Raw genomic sequence first — 23,115 nt, 5'->3', positions numbered from 1 at the left:
TGGCAAGGCTTCAATCCACCTACTAAACAAATCTATTATTACCAAGCAGAGTTTATAGCAATGGGCCCACGACATTTCAATAAAATCTATCTGAATGCATTCAAATGGTCGTGATGGCATAGGTGTACTTCCAACTGGCGCTTGGATGGCTTTACCAAGATTGACAAATTCTGCACTCGGAGACCTGCTGTAATGCTTCCTGGTAAATTTTAGGGTGCCACCATGTCTCTTACCATTCTCACTATTCCATCCCTTCCAGCATGGGCGAGGGAGTGCGGGTATGTCAAAACTCTAGGTAAGAATACATCAGGTACACAAACCTGACCCAGAGGGATGGGCCAAAGACCTGTTGAGGAGGCCTGACTGCAGTCCTCTTGGTCCAAGAATTGTATTTCAACAGCAGAGGTGTCCCTCTGCAATTGTCTTACCGTATCCATGTCTGGAATGACCAGTTGTCCCACTAGGACCCCATCCGCAGGGGTACCGATTTTAACGAGCCACAAGCTGTCTGTTTGGCCACTGTATCAGCCAATGCATTCCCTTTAGTTATGGGTCTTATCCTGTGATATGGACAGTGCATTTAATAATAGCCAGATTTTTGGGGGCAATTGGAGGAATTTTAGAAGTTTCTGGACACGAGGCGTTTTGATCGGGGTGCTGGCAGAGAAAACCGCGATGTTGCCACGATGCCCTGAAATCATGGACGATTCCAAGAACATAGCAACAGTCAGTATAAATGTTCATGTCCTTGGCTGGAATGCAGACACAAGTAAGGGCGAAAAGTTCTGTCTGTTGTGCGGTGGGGGGAATGCTTAGTCATATGTTAACCAGTACTAAGGGCTGCATGTGTATGTTGGTGACTGTCAGACAGTATCCAGACATTGTGTACATCACAGCATCTGTCACAGTTCTCAGGATAAAAGGATTCTGTACAGGTACAGAGGGTTGCAGGAGAGTGCGGGGCAGTGGGACCAGTGTGGGGACTGATAGCGGGCTGTCGGGAGAGTGGGCCAGTAGGATCAGTGTGGGGACTGATAGTGGGATGTCAGGAGTGCTTGGGGCAGTGGGATCAGTGTGGGGACTGATAGTGGGATGTCAGGAGTGTTTGGGGCAGTGGGATCAGTGTGGGGACTGATAGTGTCTGACTTGTGTCCTCTTTGAGATCCAGCTGGTTGGTCAGAACGGAACTCAGATAATTTTGGGGAAATACTGTATTAGCTTCAAACATTTCTAGCATTTTTTTGCTTTGTGACCAGTCTTCCTGCTAGATCAACCCATTTTTCTAATCTCAAACTGAAATAATTATTCATCACACAGGCATTCTACCGCATGCCTATTCTCATGTTTGGTCTTATGTGTTTTAAATGTCCATTCTTTTGCTGATGACCCTGGCATTTCTCTGGATTCCTTTCACTGATCATCCTGTTCTGGAATTTTCAGAAACATTTCACTGTCTTGTAGGCTGCAGAAAGAGCTGGGTGTGCCTCAACACTGTGCCTAATGCTTTCTATTCATGTAGCGCTTTAACTCTTACAAATGTAGGTAACGGTTGATTAGATCCCTTCTGAGATTTTTCACTGTGAGAGATTGCATGTGCATCGTGACAGGTCAGAGCTGTAACATTTCCTAAAACAGAGCGATTCAACGTGCCCTAACAAATGAGAGGGCAGGGGTAAAAATTGCTTTCACTTCACAGCTTGCGTAGGTTCAGTCTACAGATTGAGTGGAGCTGTGTCAACAGTCTGAAGCTGAAAGATTCTGGCAGGGAAAGAATGTATTGCGGATATAAATATTTAATGGCAGTGGTTTGTTCTGATTGGTCGCATTTCAGGATGAGGCTTCCAAATCGACACAACTTTCAAGATGTTGCCTTTGGTTGCATCTCCTTTAATGGTCAGGCTCCAATTGATTCCAGACAGTGAGAACAAGGCGATGAAATGTGGTCTTCCTGGTCTCTGTGAATTTAGCTTGAAGTGTGACTTGGCTTCCTTCTTGCATCAGTCTGCAGTTGCTCTGTGTTACAGTTTGTGTGCAGAATGGGCTAGGGTCGCAACTGTCCTGAAACACCAGGACATTCAGTCTCCTGTGGTTACATTGGCTGAAGGGAGAATGGCAAATAACAATGACACCAGAGGTCAATGCATCTGGAAAACAGAGTTAGATAGAAATAAACAAGTGCAAAAGATGGAGATGGGACGAAGGGCTCACAAACCAGCTCAGAGTGGTGGGTTTTAGGGAGAAGAATTTATCAAAGGGTTCAGAGGAGAAATCTTGGATGTACGAGTTGAGCAGACGAAGGCACGGTCCACCAGGAGCAAAGAGAGGAAAGTGAGGAATTGGAATGGGAGCGAAGATCACACAGGGGTGTAGGGGCTGGAAGGGGGTTACGGAGATAGGGAGAGATGTAGGGGCCAGAAGTAGTTAGAGATAGGGACAGATGCAAATGTCAGAGGGGATTATAAGGATAGGGAGGAGTACAGGGGTCAGAGGGAGTTGAAGAGATGGGGAGGAATGTAGGGGCTGGAGGTGGCTACTTTATTAGGTTCAAACATTTCTAACATTTTCTAGTTTTGTGACCAGTCTTCCTGCAAGATCAACATATCTCAATAGGGGATAGGACCAACAGAGAGAGTGATAGGGTGGGGACTGGAGGGGTTTACAGTGACAATGAGGGGGAGTAGAGACTGGAGGGGTGTCAGGGTTGGAGGGAGTTATAGGGAGTGAAGAGGATAGGGACTAGAGGGGTGCTACAGAGACAATGAGATGGAGTAGACCAGTGGTTTTCAACCTTTTTCTTTCCACCCACGTCCCACCTTAAGCAATCCATGACTAATCGCAGAGCACCAATGGCATAGGGATTACTTAAAGTGGGATGTGGGTGGAAATAAAAAGATTGAGAACCACTGGAGTAGAGACTGGAAGTGCATTACCAAGACGGGGGAGTAGACACTGGAGACATGTTACCAAGACGGGGGAGAAGACACTGGAGGCGTGTTACCAAGACGGGGGAGTAGAGACTGGTGGTGTGGTAGTTTGTTGATGGGCATGTGAGCCAGATCAGAAATAATTGGGAGAACAGAACTGATGGGATTGTTCCAAAACCCAGCACAGACTCAATGGGCTGAATGCCTTCTCGTTAAGGATACGTTGAACAGCATACTCAGCTCAAAAATGGGCCATAGGGTCCCCCTGCTCCACACTGGTGTTCCTATATGCCAGCCTCTATCTATCTCTTCTCCCCTCTTGTGTTTATCCACCTTCCCCTCTTCCTCCCCCTTCTGTGACCATCTACCGTCCCCCCTCTCCCACCCACTCCTGTGATCATCCACCGTCCCCCTCTCCCATCCCTTCCTGTGACCACCCACCTTCCCATCTCTGGGCAGTGAAGCTTCTCCAGAATTCTGCTTTTCATGAGTGATCAACTGACATTTATACCTCCTGCCCCACCCTCAGTCCATCTATACACCCCTCCCGTTCTGGGAGAAAGTGTCCTGTGTTTCTAAGCTGTCTGAGCTTCAGTTTTAGTTGCTTCTTCATTTACACTTCCACTTTGGAAATAACTTATTGAAACCATCTGATTGTCAGGAATCTTGAGGCTACTCTTTCCTCTCCCACATTTTATTGCAGAATATTGGAATAAAGGAGGCCCTGTCACTGTAACAGAGCCGCCTCAGAGCTTGATCTATGAAGTTTTGTCTTCAGTGGTTGTCAAAAGCACTTTGTACATTGAGCTTTGATACTCAATAGACAGGCTGTGCCAAGAAGAAAGAAGCTTATGGATAGTGTGTTAACATGCAGTCACTGCAGCTCAACGAATAATTAGATTTCAAACATGGAAATGCTGGAGAATGTTAGCAAATTGGTTGCAGGGATGTTTCTCTACTCAGTCCCTCCGTGATCCTTGCACAATCAGCAAAAGCCATTACCAGGAATTAAATTTAAGAGCTGGGTGTTGGAAATGACACAGCATTAATTAACAGGCGTGGTTAATGTCCCACTGATATCTGCACAGGGCCACTGGAAATGGTTGGTATGCAGCATCCTAACCCTCCACACCAACATGGATAAAGAATGCCCTTTTAAAAATTCCCACATTTCTTCTTCTTCTTCTTCCTGAACTTGGCCTGAGCTCAGCAGAATACCGACTCTGACCTCTCGCCTGGGTTCTTGGAAGCTAGACTCACTCCTGCAATCTTGTAACCATTTAAGGTGAACTGTAAGCCATGTGAGACAAAACGTCTGTGTAGGGCATGCAACACACATGTTGGTGAGCTTTTGTGGATGTTCAAGGACACACACAGTTTAACATCCCTTCCCCAGTACAGGGGAGACTGACACTGTGGGTCCTGCTGCTCTCAAAACAAAGGAAATACTTTCTCCAACTTCAGTTAATAGTAAAGGTAGCCAGGAACAGGACTGAATCTCATTCAGAGCAGAGTGATTAGTTGAATATATTCCTCTAGAGCTGGAATTCCCAGGTTGCTGATCAAGTGGAGAGGCTTTATCATGTTGCTAAGATGTTAATGATGGAGTTTATGGCCATATACATTAGACGATCTACTGAAATTTTCTGATAGTGTGGCCTTGGCAAGACCTCCTGACTGAATTTTCTCTCTCAGCCACATCTAAATAAAATTTTGGTCAGGAAATTCTTTGCATAAAGCCACAGAGCTTGGTCAATGAGGTTTACACATCAATTTGGCAGTGTGGGACAAGAATCGTGTGGGCCAGACGGAATTCTCCCTTCCCCAGAGAGAACCAGCTGGGGTTTTGTGGTTCTCCCTCGTGGTCCTCCACTTTGGTTTCCCAAACCCCAGCTGTTGGTACTGTGCCATAAACACTCAGCACATGTCATTGATGGATCCATTTAGTGTGCACAGCACAGGAGGTCACTCAGCCGATCGTGCCTGAGAGTACCCCACTAGTTTCAACCCTAGCCCTTTTTGTGTAGCCTTGCAAAGTTTTCCTCGCCAAATATTAATCAAATTCCTTTGAAGGCCACAATTGAGCACAAGATTTGCTGAAACATTGCTTTATTTTTGCACTAATTATCTATCCTCTATATTTATTATCCTTTTTTTTGTCTTGTGTGTTGTGATAATTTATTGTATACTATTTTTGTTGGTGTTATCTTGATTCTGTGTGTGGCTGCAGCAAGTAAGAATTTCAGTGCATCTCTACATTGTAGTTGTGTACATGGCAATAAACACATCGTATAGCTACAGAGTGATCCAGGTTCCAACCACACGATATACAAAATGTTTCTCCCCATTCACTCCTAATGCAGAACTGTACAGCCTCTGACCCTTTATTTTGTATCACTGAGCTCCACTCCTCCTCGAAAGGGAGCAGGCTAAAATCATTTTATATACTACAATCAAACCTTCCCTCTCCATCTGCTGATAGCACTGCCTTGATACCACCCCTCCGTCAGTGCCCCAGTGCTGCGACATTCCCTCAAGATTGCCCCTCCTCCAGCACCGCACTCTCTGATTCCTGATACAGTATTTCGATCTGAAGCAGCGACGTGTTCCCTACGCCCACAGATGCTGAGGACTACACACTCTGCACGCAATGTGACAGCTCAGACGAACAAACTCTTCACTCCCAAAGAGTGGAGGGATTGATTCTAATGGTAGTGATTATCATGGCACTCCACTCCAATACCTTGCCTCTTTGGTAATCATTACTAAGTGTTGGTTTATTGGGGCCACATCTAGGCCTTTCCTACAAGCTTGTGGTGGTGGTGGGGGCGGGGGTAATTGATGACCTCGTCACGGCAACATAATGTGTACTAGTGTGATGGTTACCTTCCACAGCCACCCAAGCAGCCTCGATCAGCTCTGATACAGGGAGTGCGGTGGCCCGTTCACCTCTCCACACAGGGATGTGCAAATCAGGACCCTCTCCCCAAAATGTGGGTCTCAAGGAAATTCACCACAGGGTTTAAATGGTGTGGATGTGATGAAGATGTACTCCATACTATTGATTTGTCTTTTCTGCAACAACTTAATTATAATTCTCTTTAGCATCATAGTTTTTCATAGCAAGGAACATGTCCTTCAGCTCATCTTGTCCAAGTGAATCCTACTTGCCTGCACTTTGGCCCTTGTAGCTCTAAAACTTTCCTATTGATGTACCTGTCTGAATATCTTTGGAATACTACAACTATCTTTACCACTTCCTCTGACACCACCCTCTGTGTGAAAAAGGTACCCCTCAGGTACCTTTAAATATTTTCCCTCTCTCCCCCTAGATCTAGTTTTACATCCCCCTATCCTGGAAAAGACTGACCTTATCCGTGTTGCTCATTATTGTATCAACCTCCACAATGTCCCTCCCTCAGGCTGCTATGTTTGAGAGAGAAAATTCCTCAGCTACCCAGATGTTCCTTATAACTTGAGCCACCAACCACCCCACAACCCCCCCCCCCCGCCCAATCCCCACCCCACCAGTCCCAGTATCTTTTCTGTCCCCTTTCCAGCCAAATCACAATGTGAGTAGATAGGGATAGAGTGGATTGGCATTGTATTGTCGAGTAATGTAAAGTGATCAGTGAAGTGGAGGTGACGGTTCTGTGGAGGGGTTATTGTACGAGGTGCGTTTGGGCCTTGGATGATAATACTTGTTCTTGCTGCATCAAACCCCTGATTTCGGTTGTAGCCATCCTAACGTGTACTCCACTTCATGCTTCACTATTCTATGTCTGAATTACCCCAAACACCATGGCATTTGACTTTGATTACAGAATGCGTCAAGTCTGTAAAAATGCAATGTGTCCTTTCCAGGACCAACTGCTCTTGAATCACATCCTGTTTCTAAACTTTTTCTCTTCTGCAGGGTGGCAAATCTTACTTGGGACCCTGTAACGGCAGAGACTGTTCAGCAGGATGCCAATGCTTCCCAGAGAAAGGAGCAAGGGTGAGTACACAGACTCAGTCTCAACCTGGTCACCGATGGATCTGGAGTCACACATGCTTTGCTCTGTTCCTCGTGGCAGTAAATGACAGTGTGAGGGCAGCCCAAACTGCACAGTGACCTCAGCAGCCCAGTTACGCAGGGAATGTACTGCATCCTGCTGGATTGGGTAGACCCCTCACAACGGGGGAGGGATGGGCCCTTCGTGATGAGGTGTATTCTCTCTGTGGGGGTGGACTCCTCATAATGAGGTGTATTTTCCCTGTCGGAGTGGACTCCTCCTCACAACAGGGGGCATCTGACAAGTGTAATTAATGGCCATACCAGACCATTGATACAAGGACAAACAGGACAGACATTTCCTTCCTGAAGCAAACTCAAATCAGGAAGGCTAAAGTAGTGTGCAGCTTTGCAAAAGACCATGGAGAATGTAGTTGGGGAATGGCATGTTGGAAGCTGATTTTAGAATGGATAACAGTGTCTGCGTGCTTCCAGACTTGGCTTGGGTTGTCAATCATTCTGTGGCTTGGGGCCACCAATGATTCGGGTTATCCTGGAGCTAGAGCTCACATTGGCAAACATTGTGCCTGTTTGGGAACAGAGGATAATTTCAGGTAATAGGTACTCAATGTGGCAAAGACATAACAATAAAATTGGTGGTATAAATTTTTTTTAATGTTTAAATTTAGACATACAGCACGGTAACAGGCCATTTCGGTCATTGAGGAAATTTGTCTAAATTACAGCAAAGTCTAGATCAGCCATTCTCAATGGGGCCCTATCCCCCACCCCCTCCATGGGGGCCACAGCACATTTCACCTCCCATAACATAAATATATTTTTTTAATGTAGAAACCAAAAAAGTCTGCTTCACAGGGGAGGGGGCCCATAAACGTAGACCAGAGTCCAAAGGGGGCCATAGCCGAAAAAAAAGGGTTGAGAATGGCTGATCTAGATCACTGGGGAAGTGGGTTATGAAATGGCAGATGAAGGTTAACTTGGATATGTGTCTGGTGATGCATTTTGGTAAGTAAGGGTTTGCGCAGTAAATGGTAGGTAGGGTGCCAGAGAGTGTTGTGGAACAGAGATCGGGGGGTACATAGTTCTCTGTAAGCGCAAGGTAGACAGGGTGTTGAGGAAGATAATTCTTTGCCTTCATTGGCCAGGACAAAGACTAGAGGAGGAGGGACCATATTTGGGTTATTAAGTATAGTTCTGGTTGCTCACTTGGCGGAGGGACATCATGAAGCCGGAAAGGGTGCAGAAAAGATTCATCATGTCTTGAGGATTTGTTAGAAGGTGAGGCTGGATGACCTTGGACTTTGTTCCCCGGAGTGTCCAAAGCTGAAGGGTGATGAGCTGCCAGACGAAGTAGTTGAGGTGGTTATAATTGTAACATGTAAAAGCCATTTGGATAATTATGTGAATAGGATCAGTTTAGAGAGTCAGGGAACTAACTTGGGGGGACTATTGCGATGGAATGGACCAGTTGGGCTGAAGGGCCCCTTTCTAAGCTGACTCTGTACGATACCATCAGGAATGGAGGCATTGCTCTTGCAGGATATTCTGTCCTTGAGAATCCAAGAGTTTAGGTGAAAAGCTCTTCAATGTGTCATTTGGTTTAAACTGGTTACAAACTCTATTATGAAATATGTCAGCTGCATTCCAGACCTCTTCTCACTGAGAACGTAAGCATTCATTACTCAACTCCATGAGAACTCCACTCCATGGAACTAAACATGACTGGCACCTAATAATGTCAGCTTTTGAGGGATTTGCTCTCGATTTCTCCAGACTCACCATCTACTAACTTGGAGAATTAGTCTGCCACTAGGCTGAACTCCCATTAAAATTTGATCATTTAATCCTGTTACTCAGATACTTCTGTTTGGCAAGAGTCGGGATTATTCAGCAGTTACACAAAGGTGCTGGAGAAACTTAGCAGGTCAGCCAGCAACCCGTAAGAAATGAAGGGAAACCTGACAAAGGTCGTAGGCCTGAAACATTGTTTGAAACATGAAAGTCTGCAGATGCTGTGAAGATAGTAAGGACACACCAAAATGCTAGAGGAACTCCACTGGCCTTTCAGCATCAATCACAGGGCCTGGAACACTGTTGTAGCCCACTCCATTGAAAGGCCTGAGTGGGCTCAACCTGTCTTCCTTTGGAGATGAGATTGTATCAAGTTTGTTCCAGAATAGGGAACATCCTTCATGCCATTAAGATGGGGACTGCAGGGAACATTAAAGGTTCAGTGACACATCCGAAGGTGCTTTGCTGCAGTGATCTGGCAGAATTTGGATCAGAGCCATGTCAGACAATAGGTTGGTGAACTAAGGCCACACAGTTAAAGTTTCAAGGAGGCCGAGTGTTTAGAGCAGCATCCCCCCCCCTCCCCCTTCCCTCCTCCCTCCCCACACGCCCTCCCCCCTCTCCACAGCCCCATCCTCCTCTCCATACACCCCCCCCCCCCAGGTTTCACCTTCCCCCAGTTCTCTCCCGTGGAGGAAATGGTGGGAGTCAGGAACAAGGGAAGGAGGGGTATGCTGAAGGGGTGAAGAAGTATGTGAATGAACGGGTTAACAGTCAGCCTTTGAAGCAGTGAGGGAATACCCTTGGATAAAGTTAATTCTGGGGGTGCCTTCATTTTGCTTTTGAAGAAAGCAGGAGGCTGCATTTGTGAAGGAGGGGTTAGTTGGCAGAACTCATTATGTCCCTGATCTGTAGCATGCATTGGGATGTGGGAATCTGACTAATGCTGCACTGAGGTTACTGCAATGTTTCTGCTTCTCCTTTTGATTTGAAACAGATGTCAGATCAAATAAAATTTTGAACATCCTGTTGTAAATGTTGGAGAACTTGCGTTGGGTGGGTGGGTGGGGGTTGGGGAGAGACACTTATCTCCAGGTACTTACCCAGCTACTGGGTCTCTTGTCTCTGCAGAGGAGCCATGCTGATAACAGTGCCCAATGTTATTGAAGGGGCCTTGTTTTACTTTTAACTGTTTGTTCAGTGAGGCTGCTTTGTGACCTTCGACCTGCAGCAGGATGTCAGCAGGAGGGAGAGATAGCGAACCCTCCAGTTTCCGAAATTATTGAGAAAACATCCCCCCCCCCCCAAATCTGTTCACCTTCAATATGTCAACTGCAATTTGCCTCAAAATTATTATTTGTGTCAATTTTTATTCCTGTTAGTTTTTTTTAATTTAAGTAGAGGATGTAAAGGGATTATATGGAGCTGTTCAAAATCAGGAGGGATCCTAATGGGAGTAAATGAGGTGAAATTACTCAGGGGGCAGGAGGGGAGTGTGCAGAGGGCCACAGGTGTTACTAGGGGGGTTTAATTCTGCACCAGGTGACATCAAAATGACCACCTAGAATTTTTTTTGTGCAGAGTTTCAGCAGAAGTTTATTATTTTATAAAAAATATCCCTGCAGTTAGTTGTAATAACAAAAACATTTTTTGTAAGCCCAGCTTACATGTATCAATATACATCCAAGGCTAAATCTCAATGCTAATTTACTTTTTGAACCTTTAAATGCTCCCATCAGGGCCGTCATTATAACCCAGTTACAATGATGCTTTGGATCGCGTGGTTTCATAGGAACATAGGAAGTAGGAACAGGAGTAGGCCAAAAATGGCCCATCGAGCCTGCTCCGCCATTCAATACGATCATGGCTGATCTAATTTATGACCTAACTCCACCTACCTGCCTTCTCCCCATATCCCCTAATTCCTCTATCATGTAAAAATTTATCTAACCGAATTTTAAATATGTTTAATGAGGCAGCCTCAACCACTTCCCTGGTTAGAGAATTCCAAACATTCACTACTCTCTGGGAAAAACTATTTTTCCTCATCTCTGTCCTAAATCTACTCCCCCGAATCTTGAGACTGTGTCCTCTCGTTTTAGTTTCCCCGGCCAGCTCAAAAAACCTTCCTACATCTATCCTATCCATACCCTTCAAAATCCTATATATTTCTATAAGATCTCTCATTCTTCTGAACTCAAGTGAATACAATCCTAGACGATTTAATCTTTCATCATAAGTCAACCCCTTCATCCCAGGGATCAACCTAGTAAACCTCCTCTGGACCATTTCCAAAGCCAGTATATCCTTCCTCAAATATGGAGACCAGAACTGGACACAGTACTCCAGGTGCGGTCTCACCAGTACCTTATACAGTTGCAACATTACCTCCATACTCCTGAATTCAGTTCCTCTAGCGATGAAGGCCAACATTCCATTTGCTTTCTTAATAACCTGCTGCACCTGCAACCTAACTTTTTGCGATTCATGCACAAGCACTCCCAAGTCCCTCTGCTCAACAGCATGATGTAGTTTTTCACCCTTTGAATAATATTCAGCTCTTTTATTTTTCTTGCCAAAGTGGATAACCTCACACTTACTAACATTGTACTCCATCTGCCAGACCTTTGCCCACTCATCCAGCTTAACTCTATCCCTCTGCAGACTCTCCACATCCTCATTACAATTTGCTCTTCCACTCAATTTGGTGTCATCCGCAAACTTGGCAACACCACATTTTGTCCCCTCCTCCAAGTCATCAATGTAAATGATGAACAGTTGTGGGCCTAACACTGACCCCTGCGGCACCCCACTTACCACTCTCTGCCAACCAGGTTTCACCTACACGCGCTGTTGTTTTCTTTGCTGCTGGTGTTTTTATAGTCACTGCTTTTGTCAAATTTTCTGGTGTTTTATCTCACTACTATTCCCACCACCTTCAGTGATATGTGGGAATTGCGATTTACGAGTAACATTTTAGTGCAAGAAACATTACTAAGGATGGTATGGGAGGAGGTCCCTGGGGTAGGGACTGACAACATGAGTTACCCTACTGGGTGACACAAACCCAAAGTGACGCCACTACAGAGGGCACACAACGAAGGGGGTCAGTTGAGAGGGGGAGACCAGCACAAATCCCAGCTGATGCCCAGCTGCAGTGTAGAGGCAGGAACCGCACCCTGAATGGATTGGAGTGAGGCAAATGAAGCAGGTTAACTTGCCCTGACATTCCAAACTGCCACACAAAGCCAACACAACCTCAGTCTGGGGAACATAATCGCTGGCTATGTTGGCTTGGGCATGTGCACAAGGTTTGTGAAAATTGGTGCCTTTTAAAAACTGACCCATCCCTGACAGGAGCCAAGCCTTGTTGATGGCTCTGAGCTCAGAGGAGGGCCTAACTGTGCAGGGACAGCAGATATCCTTCTCTAAAGAACTTCCATTCATCTTTACACCCGTCCACAGCTCCACAATTAATGTGACTGAGGAGAGCTTTCTCAAAATTCCTTATTCTGGCTGGGGATAGATTAGGTCACATGAATACATCACTGTTGAAGCCCATTTCACAGGATGCATGTTGAAAGCCAATGAAGGTTAGGTAAAATAGTTGGCCTGGGGCTCCTTGCCCTTATCCTGTGGGCAATATTAATCACACTGATATTCTAAATTATTCCTGCACTGTGCAGTAACAGGTTTTTAAAAGAAACAGCCAGTTCGAAAAGAGCTCAGTGATCGAGTGAAGGAGAGGAGAGATGGGGAACATTTCGTTGCAGTGATCAGCAAAATCACAAAAATCTATCGTGGTTGAAGTAAAGACACAAAATGCTGGTCAAACAGAGCCTTTATGCAGCAAAGGTAAAAATACAGAACTGATGTTTCGGGCTTGAGCCCTTCATCAAAGTATGAGGGAATGCTAGCAGGTGTCTGAACAAAAGGTGGTGGGAGGTAAAGGCAGGAGATGATAGGTGGAGAAAGGAGGGAGGGGCCAGCAGCAATCGGGGGAGGAGGGAAGGGAGGGGAGAACTGAAAAGGGGGAGGGGAAAGAAGGCAAGCACATTTAGCAGAAAGCAATCGATGTTAATGCCATCTGGCTTGACAGGGCCCGAGTGTTGTTCCTCCAATTTGCACGTGGTCAGTGTGGGATAGTACACAAGGCCAGGGACAGACATGTGAGCGCGGGAGTGTGACTCAGAATTGAAGTGGTTGCAGGCTGAGAGGGGGTGCTCAGCGAAGTGATCTCCCAATCTGCGCCCGGTCTCTCCGATGTAGAGAAGGCCACAAAGGGAGCACCGGATGCAGTAAATCAGTCCTGTGGATGCACAAGTGAAGTGTAGCTTCACTCAAAAGGCCTGTTGGGGGTCCCAGACCATGGTGAGGGAGAAGGTGTGTGGGCTCAAGTGTGGCATCTTCTGCAGCCACAGGGGAAGGTGCCGGGGGGAAGATCGGTGGGGAGGGATGAGTCCACGAGGGAATCATGGAAGGAGCGGTCCCTTCGGAAGGCCAAGCGAGAAGGAGAAGGAAAAATGTGTCTGGTGGTGGGATCCTGTAGTTTGTGCCAGAAATTCCAGCAGATAATGTATTGGATGTGGAGGGTGGTAGGTGAGGATGAAATTATTCACGATTTTCCAGAACACAGTCTAAAGAGATCGCAATTCCCGTTAAGAAATTTTACCTCCGTGATCCCTAGACATTTTCACAGATGGCCTGCAGTCTAAACTGAGCAGCAGGTGATCTGCGAACAACAGGCTAATGAATAGGACGTAAATACTGCACTTCAGATATTCTGTCTAAACTCACGGTGTGATACAGAAGGTAAGGAGACACTTCAAAATGGGGGGAATAAAACATTAGTTCAATGCAAAAAAAAAATGTTTGTTGCATCTGGGGGCAGAGGGGGCCAAGGCAAATGAGTGGGAAATGGAGGAGATGTGGGTGAGGATAGTGGTGGAGGGAGATGGAAATAGGTTCAACTGAGAATATGGAGGACTACTGGAAGATGTGCATTTGGGAGAGCAAGAAAAGACCAGGAGAATGGAACTCATTGGAGTTTTTTTAAAAATAGAACGAGTATCAGCTCGAATAACACGAGACACATGATTCTGATGATGCTGGAATCCACAGCAAAGAAAACCCACAATCTGCGGGAGGAACTGAGTGCTCATGCACATTAGTGGGAGAATAGATATTTTCTAGAATCTGAGCCCCTCACCCTGATAAATGTTCTGACCTGAAACTTTGATTCTTTTTTTTCTCCCACTGATGCTGCTCGGCCGGGCGTATAACTCCTGTGGCAGTGTGATTACAGAATGTAGTTTACAACAAGGTACAGGTGATAACAACTAACCTAGAGCTGAGAGGCCCAAAGGCTGTCTTTGTGCATTCACGGCTAAGATGACATTTGACTCAGCGAAGGGATTGGATGGGGAGTGATGATTAGACAAGGGAAGAGATCCTGCCAGGAGACGTCTGGTCCAGTGGGTGGGGGGTGGGGGGGTGTGAGGGGTGCTCATGTATGTATTTGCATGTTTCTGCCCTGTCACTGTAACTTTGCCTAATCAGCTTAAGGAAGAAACTATGAGTAAGAGAAGGAAGGGAGTTCTTGCGTTGGTAACTGCATGAAAAGCAAAAGGAAGCCAATTAAGTGGCCAATCTTCAAGGACAGATAAACAAATTAATGTGCAAGGAACTCAGCTCATGGCATTATATGATCAACGAAGCAATAGGATCAAGAGATCCAGATGACTGCCAAGACCTGCTTACGTTACAGAGAGGTGGTGAAGAAAGGTTATTCCCAAGCACTTGCATTGAGAGCTGATCAGCAAGGATGTCCTCTGCAGCCTGTTCACTTGGGTGAAAGCAGTTGCTGCAGATCGTGGTTCCTGGTACCCTCTGCCCACAATCTAATTTATCACAGAGCATCTGATTCTAGATACATGGGCCTGCCCCACACAGCCAGTGTAATTGGGATCTATTGTTTGATATGAGTGAGGACAATTAATTTTGATTCACTTAATTTACAAAGGATCAGGAGAATTTCATGGAGTTAACATTGTTAGTGTAATTCCCGCACCTTGAGATACTTGTGGTGAATGGTCCAGATCTGGGGACTGAAGGCATCACTACAGTGGCAGTTCCTTGGCACTAAACCACAATGTTGCACTCCTTCAGTACTGCCCCTCCTACAGTGCAGGGCTCCCTCAGCACTACTGCTCCCTCAGTACTGCTCCTCCCACATTGGGGTGCTCCCTCAGTACTGCCCCTCCCGTAGTGGGACACTCCCTCAGCACTGCCTCTCCTACAATGGGATGCTCCCTCAGTACTGCCCCTCCCACAGTGGGGCGCTCCTTCTGACTTCGTATCAGTGATGTTTCTCCTGCAGTGTAGCTCTAATTCCCCTTGTCGGTGAAACATTGCATTGGTGCAGTGTGGTGAGGTGCTGGGGCTGTTCTGGATGGGCCAAGAAGGCTGCTTTCACCCACCTTGGCTGATCTTCCTGGTTCAGGAACCGCAGAGTGTGCCTGCCAGCAGTTGGCACATCTGAAGTAGCTATGGGGCCATGTTCGCATCTGCTCAGGCCTAACCTTTCCAGGAATTCTGAGAACTGTGGCCCACCCCAGGAATCTCACTGACAGAAGCCTTTCAGTCTCTTCCTCCATACAAAAGCTGCAATTCCTCCTACCAGCCATGGTTCACGCAAAGGGGCTAGGGGAGGTCAAGGAGTGAGCCCCAAACCAAGCTACTAGTATAGAGCATTTAGCTGTATTGGGAGGGGAAGGGGGCAACTGAGAGGGACGGTGGGGGGGAAACTGATAGGCAAAGGTAGGAGGGAGCATTGAAGGAGGGATTGCAAGGGACTGAGGGTGCCTGAGATAGAGGAGGGGGAGTGAGGATTTGGGGAGACGTTGGATAATTGGAAGGAAGTGAGACAGAGAGAAGGGGTGAACTGGGCACAGCAATCATGACGGGTGCTGCGTCATTCTGCAGTAGATCCATGAATTTGCTGATCTACTCCCTCCTCCCCTGAGACTTGGAGTCACAGTGGGAGGTTCATGGCGAAAGTATGGGTTGCAGCTTCTCTCATCTCTCCTGGAACTAAAATCCAGCTGCAGGAGGAAGTCAGTGGTTTGAGCAGCATGGGTAGAGGCAGAGGGATCTCTGACATTCGGGTCAAGACCCTGCCATGGGTCTGATGCAGAGTTTCGATCATCCCTTTCCTCCAACAGACGCCTCCCGACCCTCGAGTTTTTCCAAAAGTCTGTTAACTCCAGATTCCAGCATCTGCAGTCTCTTCTCCTGTGTTTGCCATCTTTCCTGGGACCCGCGAGGCTCAAGGGCAAGGCAATTGGACCCTGCCTCAACCAAGCAGGAAGCCTGTGGATGGGAATAGTTGACACATTCCTGCAGAAGTCTGCTGGAGTCTCCTGTGTCAAACTGAGACTGTTCTGTTCCTCAGATCCACATGGAACATGGGACAAAGTCGCAGGCTTAACCCTAACCCCACAAACTGAAACCATGACTGAAATTTCAACCTGCCCCTCGTGCTCCAGTTCTGCTCATCCCCCTCTCTCTCTGTTGTTCCAAAAAGAAAACTGTCCTCTGAATGACTGCGGTCCGTTTGAGAATCCAGCAAATTGGAAGTCTGCTCTGGCATCTGCCTTGGCAAGATCGCACAGATGAATTGGACAGAGCGAATGGCCACCTGGCCAATATTGCCCCCATGGGGCTGTTCCAGTTGGGAGGAGTTGGCTTTGCTTCCTCTTAGTATATTTACCCGAGGGTGAATCAATTTATGGGCCCTCACTCAACATCTGGCTGCTCTACCACAGCTGTTGGTGGGCGTGAGAGGGGAGGGTTGCACACCAGCACCTGCCATCTTCTCGTGCCAACTCACAGGATCCCCTCCCAAAGTCAGTTCTGCCAGTGTGCTATTGCAGTGTGCAGTTTGGACCTGGAGAGGGAGAGAGAAGAGAGAGGGGCTGTAACAAGTACTGTCCCTGAACATAGAAAGGTAGAGTGGTTGAAAACTTAAAGAGGGTGTATCTCGAGGAGAAATGGGGAGGGGTGGTGTACAGAGGAGGTCCAGGGATTAAGGTATTACATTCAGGAATAAAAGAGTGGAGACTTGGGGCTTGGTTGAGCCAGTGATCTACTAGCATTGAGCTGAAACCCCAGAGGGAGGTGGGGGAAGAGTTTTAATGAATATGACATTCACCATACTGGACAGGACATCGGGAATATTGTGAAACAGAGAGGCCTTGATGTGGACGTCCAAAGAACCTTAAAGGTGGCAGTGCAGATAGGCAAAGTGGTTAGGGGGTGTATGGAATACTGACATCCTTTAGTTACAATGTTGAATACAAGAGCAGGGAGATTATGCTGGTGTAACGAGCGAGCTGACTGAGTGAAAGAACGAAACCAGCAATCAGTGGGCTTGTCAGAACTCGTGAAGTTTATTATGGCTAGCGCATAGCAGTTTTGCATTCCCAGCTCCCGCCCCCACGTGGCAGAAATGACGTCATCATGACGCAAGCATGCTGCCCGCACGCATCCGGGCCCCGAGCTGCTGGGAAAGTAAGACCGCATGGCGCCATCTTTGATGCAGCTGTTCCTCTGGCACGTGCCTAAAATGCGGGCCGGTTTGCCTGTCCATCAATTATGTGCATCGCCACACTAGGGTCATTTTGTCTGTAGAGAGTTTGTCTGCTGAGATGGAGAGAGAGAGAGAGGTCTAGAGAGGGGAGAGGGCTGCCAGAGATGGACCAAGTGAATTTGAGGTCAGGGTCAAAGCAGCAAAGTGGATGAAGTTGACTAGCTCATCATGGGTGCAGAAGCCAGCACCAATGCAGTAGTCGATGTAGCAGAGGAAAAGTTGGTTATGCTCAACTTTATAAAACATAAGTCAATCCTCTGCTGGAGTCCTGTGTGCATTTCTAGTCACCACATGATGAAGAAGGATGCAAAAGCACTGGAGAGGGTACAAAGGAGATTCACCAGGATGATGCCTGGGGAAGGAGCGGTTCAATTCTGAGGAGAGGCTAGAGAGGCTGAGTCTGTTTTCCTGGAATGAGAAGGTTAGGGGACATGATGGAAGGGTCTAAATTTAGATATAGGTAGGAAAGACTGCAGGAAATCTTAGCTTATGTTGGAGGTAAATAAAGCTTGATTTAGATTTAGCATGGGGGGGGGGAGAGATGTAGAGGGTATTTGAGGGGACCTGTTTCACCCAGAGAGTGGTGAATATTTTGAACACTTCGCCAGAGGAAGTGGAGGAAGGAGAGGCACTGATAACATTTAAAAAAAGTGAACTCATGCATTGCCCAAGCATTGAAGGCAAATGCTGGAATATGTGATTAATCAAGGCATGCCCACGGGTCAGAATGGATGTGATGGGCTGAATGACTCTACAATTCTATGGCTGTGACTGCGAATAGGGAGGAGGGGTTCAACAAGTGGCTTGTTCATCTGTTGAGTGAAGGCTTCAGAAGGGGACAGGATTATTTAGAAGGAACTCTGGGTTGTGGAAATGGAACCAGAGGCCAACCTGATGATTTGTGTGTTTATAAACAAGGACAAAGAGTGTCCAATCTCCCCTTCAATACATGCAACTGAATAATAGCAAGTTGGATAAACTATGCACAGGAACATTTCAGACTAAATATGTGGAGTCTACTGTGGGAGCTGAAAGGGAACATCTTTAACTATTTGTCATGTGATGCATTCTAAAATAATCCATTCATTAAACAATCTGGTCAATTACAAATTGCATTAAGAGGGAATGATCATACTACTCAAACTGACAGGACAGTAAACAAAGACATCAGCAAGTAAGCACATGGACCTACTCCAAAGCTTGGGATGATTTGCTGTGTTGGAATTTCATGTTCAGCTGCCAGTTGGTGGGGAATGATGGGCACTCCTTGGGAATTGTGGACAAAATCACAGCTGAAAGAGGCTCTTGCATTGATGCAACCTCTGGGCATCACAGATGCTCAACCACAGTACACGAACGTATTATCTGACGAAGGGTTCCAGCCCAAACATTAGTTGGTCTTTACTTCCTACGGTTGCTGTATGACCTGCTGAGTTTATCTAGCTCATTTTTGTATTGCACTCAGCCCCAGCATCTACAGATGTTCTTAACTCCAAACAGATAATCAAAGTCTTTAAAAAAAAATTAATCAACTGTCTCAGAGGCCAAGCGATGTCTGTGATGAAAACAAACCAATCTTGTTGCTTGGGCCTCTTCCAGGGTTGTTTTTAGTTAGCGTGCAGCCTGATCACGGTTAAACAGAAGCTCTCACAGGCTGCAATACGTATCATATGTTCAGAACACAGCAACCAGTTTATGCAGAGGAAACTCTCACAATTGTATCCACATTACTCTCCGGGATACCTATCAGAGATCAACTCTCAGCAGAGCGCTGAGGGCAGCAAGTGTGTGTTCTGGGATCCTGGGAACAGGGGTAAATGGGTGTCATCTTCCCCCAGGTCTCTCACTTACCTTCTCTGCCCATTTTCCCAAAATACTCTTGTTGCCTGAAGCGTCGCCCAAGGATGAGACTGGTTGTGGCTTGCGGAGGTGCTGGACCTTCCCATTGCATTATCCAGAGGAGGGGATGGACCATCAAATGCAGCACAAAGTGCCCCCAAAAACGAGGTGTGTGCGTGATTTGCCAGCAGATTAACCCACCAATCTTGCAGGTGGGAAGTGGGTGGAAACCAGAGCACTCAGAGGGAACCCACACAGTTACGGGGAGAACTTGCAAACTCACAGAGACAGCACCCTAAGTCTCAGAGTTGGCACGATGTAATAGTGGAAGGGGAGTTTCCTCTCTGTCCTGACCAATATTGTATTCAGTTGTAGTTGCCTCAGAAAGGATGCGGATGATTTGGCAAGGGTGCAGGAGAGATTTACCAGGATGTTGCCTGGATTGCAGAATGTGTCTCATGAAGCAATGAAAAATGAGAGGTGACTGAATAGAGGTATACAGTATACAGCCTCCATAGGGTGGGCAGCCAGCACCTTTTTCCTGGCGTGACAATAACAAATACTAGGGGGCATCGGTTTAAGGTGAGTGGAAGAAAATTTAGGGGAGACCTCAGAACTAAGATTTTTTTTCAAAGAGAGTGGTGGGGTAGATGGTGGAAGCTGCTACAATAGGAACATTCAGAAGACTTATACAGCCAGTGAATATCGGGGTGTGACCTAAGCAAGGGTCACAACATTGAGGGCTGAAAGGCCTGGACTGGGCTGTATTTATCTGCTGTGCACAAAACGGCTCCTGCGGTTTAACAGTTGCGTCTCGGCTCTGGTATCGTGCAAATGCAAGACTTTCTGCCTGCTTTCTCTCAATGCTGCAGCTGGTTTCGCTCGCAGACACATGCTGGTTCCCACAAGCACGCTGATATGCTGGATGGTCCTTTCCGTCCCAGGGTCAGATTTCTATTGTGGTTTCACACGGGAATGATGCAGAATCATCATCCCCGGAGACACAGACGCCCAGGACCCGCCGGGACCCTCGGCAGGCGAGGGGTTTTAGCTGGAACCTCGCTTAGGGTGTGGGACATGCTCTCGAGGTCGGGGAATGCTCGTGGAATCGGAGCTAACCGCATTGCTTCCTTCCGTGAGCTGCAGTCGAATCACCAGCGGGTCCCCACACCTCAGGGCTGAGCTCTCCCCAAATCCAGCCCTGCCCGGAGTTACTTTTCTGGGGGTGAGGTCGGCGGTTCTCGGCACACTGGGGTGCAGGTCCAGGGAAGATCACCAGTGAGTACTCGGGGTGGAGGTCCCGGAAGGTTATAACGAGTCAGCACTCCGCACTGAACAGGCAAGGAGAGAGAGGAGGGGAGGGGCTCAGGGCAGGCAGCTAGAGTTAAAACAGCGACCTTCTGCCTTCTCCAGACTGGAGAGAAACCAGGAAATCTGGAGATGCCGGGGGTCTGGTGCAGGACGCACAGGCTCTGCAGAAAGTTTGCTGACCTCTCTCCCCCGCCCAGCACGTTGTGTGCTGCTTTCTCCAGACTATCTCTGTGTCGGCAGCTCAGGCTGTGGAGAGGTTTGGGATGGCCCCTCGCTCCTCCCTGAGGAGGGGAGGGGGCTGGGAGAAGTGGGGTCAGTAACTGAAATCAAACCCCCACTGCTGAAAGACGCCGACAGGGGATTCAGTGAACTTTCTTCAGTGGCAACGACCGAGGTTTCAACACTCCGTCAACTTGGACAAAACTGCGTCCTGTGTCTCGGGAGAGCAGCCGAGGGGCCGGCAAGAGCCGGGCGGATCGCTCTGCTCCGGCTACACTAGTGGTTCTCAACCTTTTTCTTCCCACCCACATCCCACTTTAATTAATCCGTATTGCCATCGGTGATTAATAAGGGATTGCTTAAAGTGGGATGTGGGTGGGAAGAAAAAGTTTGAACACCACTTTGAATCGTCCCTAATTGACTCGTTATGTGCACGGTTTCGTAACGCCAAAGGAAATGGGCCAATGACAATTTTTCTCAAGCAAAATATTTCAGTAACAATTGGGCCTAGAGCAGTGATTCTCAACCTTCCTTTCCCACTCACATCCCACGTTAAACAATCCCTTGCTAATCACATACCATAGGGATTACTTAAAGTGGGATGTGAGTGGAAAGAAATAGGTTGAGAACCACTGGACCCTACACCTCAAAGGCACAGCAGGATCCCACAGTTACATGCTAGTGAAGAAACAAATCTTGATAAGTGGGATGCTCCTTTAGCATTAGAGAGATAACTCCCCCTCCCCCCACAGTCTCTAATCCCTCAATACTGTCCGTCCCACAGTGGGATGTTCTCTCAGTTCTGCCTCTCCCCCCCACCCACCAACATTGCAATGTTCCCTCAGAACTGCCCCTCCCACAGTGGGACATTCCCTCAGTACTGCCCCTCCCACAGTGGAACACTCCCTCAGTACTGTTCCTCATGATGTGGCTGCCCTTGAAGATTAAGATGAGGTGAGAATGAGGGGATGAAATTGGAAGGGGGTGAGATTAGAGGGTTTAAGGTTAGAGGGTTGAGATTGAGTGGGAGTGATAATGATGTGATGAGATGGTAAAGGGATGGGAAAGAGGGGGTTATCTTGAAGAGTGAGATTAGAGGGAGTGAGAGTAAGGGTTGACATTAGGATTGCAGGAAAATGAAATGTAAATTCAGAACAAACTTCCTGCTGATCTACCAGAGTTCACTGTAGCTCCTTTATCAGGAGAGCATTCCGCATGATTCTCGTTCAAACCCCATTGTTCCAGCCCCACAAACTCCACTGCTCGAGGGGCCGTGTTCTACGCTGCTGAGAAATAGGCCAGTTACATTCTATTTCAGATTGCTGCATTTAGATAGTGAGCAGAATTCTGTGGAAGTCATACTGCAGTTCTGAGTTTCTGAGTGAACCAGTTCTAAGTGGGATCACAGGGACACCAACCCCCACCCCCAGCAATGAACTCAGCTGCTTGGATTCGAGTGATGGAGTGTCATTTTGTCTGCCTCTCGGGAGGGATCTTGTTGGCAGCTTGTTTTGGGCTCAGCTAAAGCGCATCTGCTCTGCAATGCTGCCAAGTGTAGTTTCAGTGAGTTGTGGGAAAAGCCTTCCCCATCATTCCTAATGCTGAAAATAATCAGATAGAATCCAGCTCCTGTTTGGCTATTGTCCCCAAGTTGGAGGTGTGTGAGTGGAAACAGAGGTCCCCAGCTGTGATCAGTGGTGGGCAGGCCAGAGAAGGGCTGTCACATGCCAGGATCTCCAGCCAAGCTCTCTGCTGTTTCTTCTTGTCACACAGCAAGGCTGGAGGATGTGCTCAGTACTAGCTTCTCAGCAGAGAGGAGGGAACAGGCTGGCATTTGGGAGAATACTGTAGCTCCACATTTACCTGAGACCCAAACTTGACTCATTGATATGGTTGCTCGCCCCTGGATTTGACACTTTAACTTGTCATTTTGTTCAGAGATGCCCTTCACCTAAAAGACTAGAGGTTATATTTCCCTCATTACTGCCCCTTTTATTTGCCTTTTTGGCATAAAATCATATTATTTTTAACCCAAAAGTTACATGTACTACATATGTCTACAAGGTACTAAATACGTCTACAATTCAGGCTGTTCACACAAAACATGTTACAAATTGCAACATGATTATCTCAGTCAATACTATGAAACCCTTGTGGGGTGGGGGGGGGGGGAAACAACCATTCCTGGAGACCTTCCAAACTGCTCCTTCTCCAGGGATCCATAGACACACACGTTTCCTCAGAAGAGGGACGGGCAATCGAGCTGAACCTGGACCCATGGATGACAAGGCCCAGTACCAGACCAATGAAGCCAAACCTCGACCGACCCTCCTTCCTCTTTATCCTGTGCCCAAAGATCATGAGCG

The 23,115-nt window shown here is 47.2% G+C and overlaps 1 protein-coding gene across 4 annotated transcripts in view; it reads left to right on the top strand.

Annotated features, from left to right (window-relative positions):
- LOC138739043 (collagen alpha-2(IV) chain-like) overlaps positions 1 to 23,115 on the top strand; it is a 171,842-nt gene that overhangs the window by 39,378 nt on the left and 109,349 nt on the right. For 2 of the 4 annotated variants that reach the window (XM_069890422.1, XM_069890423.1), the window contains exon 4: positions 6,841 to 6,921. In XM_069890422.1, coding sequence (XP_069746523.1) covers positions 6,841 to 6,921 — 81 coding nt within the window. The other 2 variants (XM_069890424.1, XM_069890425.1) reach the window with 2 other exon arrangements.

This window comes from Narcine bancroftii, chromosome 7 (genome assembly GCF_036971445.1).
Source record: "Narcine bancroftii isolate sNarBan1 chromosome 7, sNarBan1.hap1, whole genome shotgun sequence".
In the NCBI taxonomy this organism is placed as follows: domain Eukaryota; kingdom Metazoa; phylum Chordata; class Chondrichthyes; order Torpediniformes; family Narcinidae; genus Narcine; species Narcine bancroftii.
The sequence above is the reverse complement of the archived record's forward strand: the minus strand, read 5'-3'. Positions and strand labels throughout refer to the sequence as shown.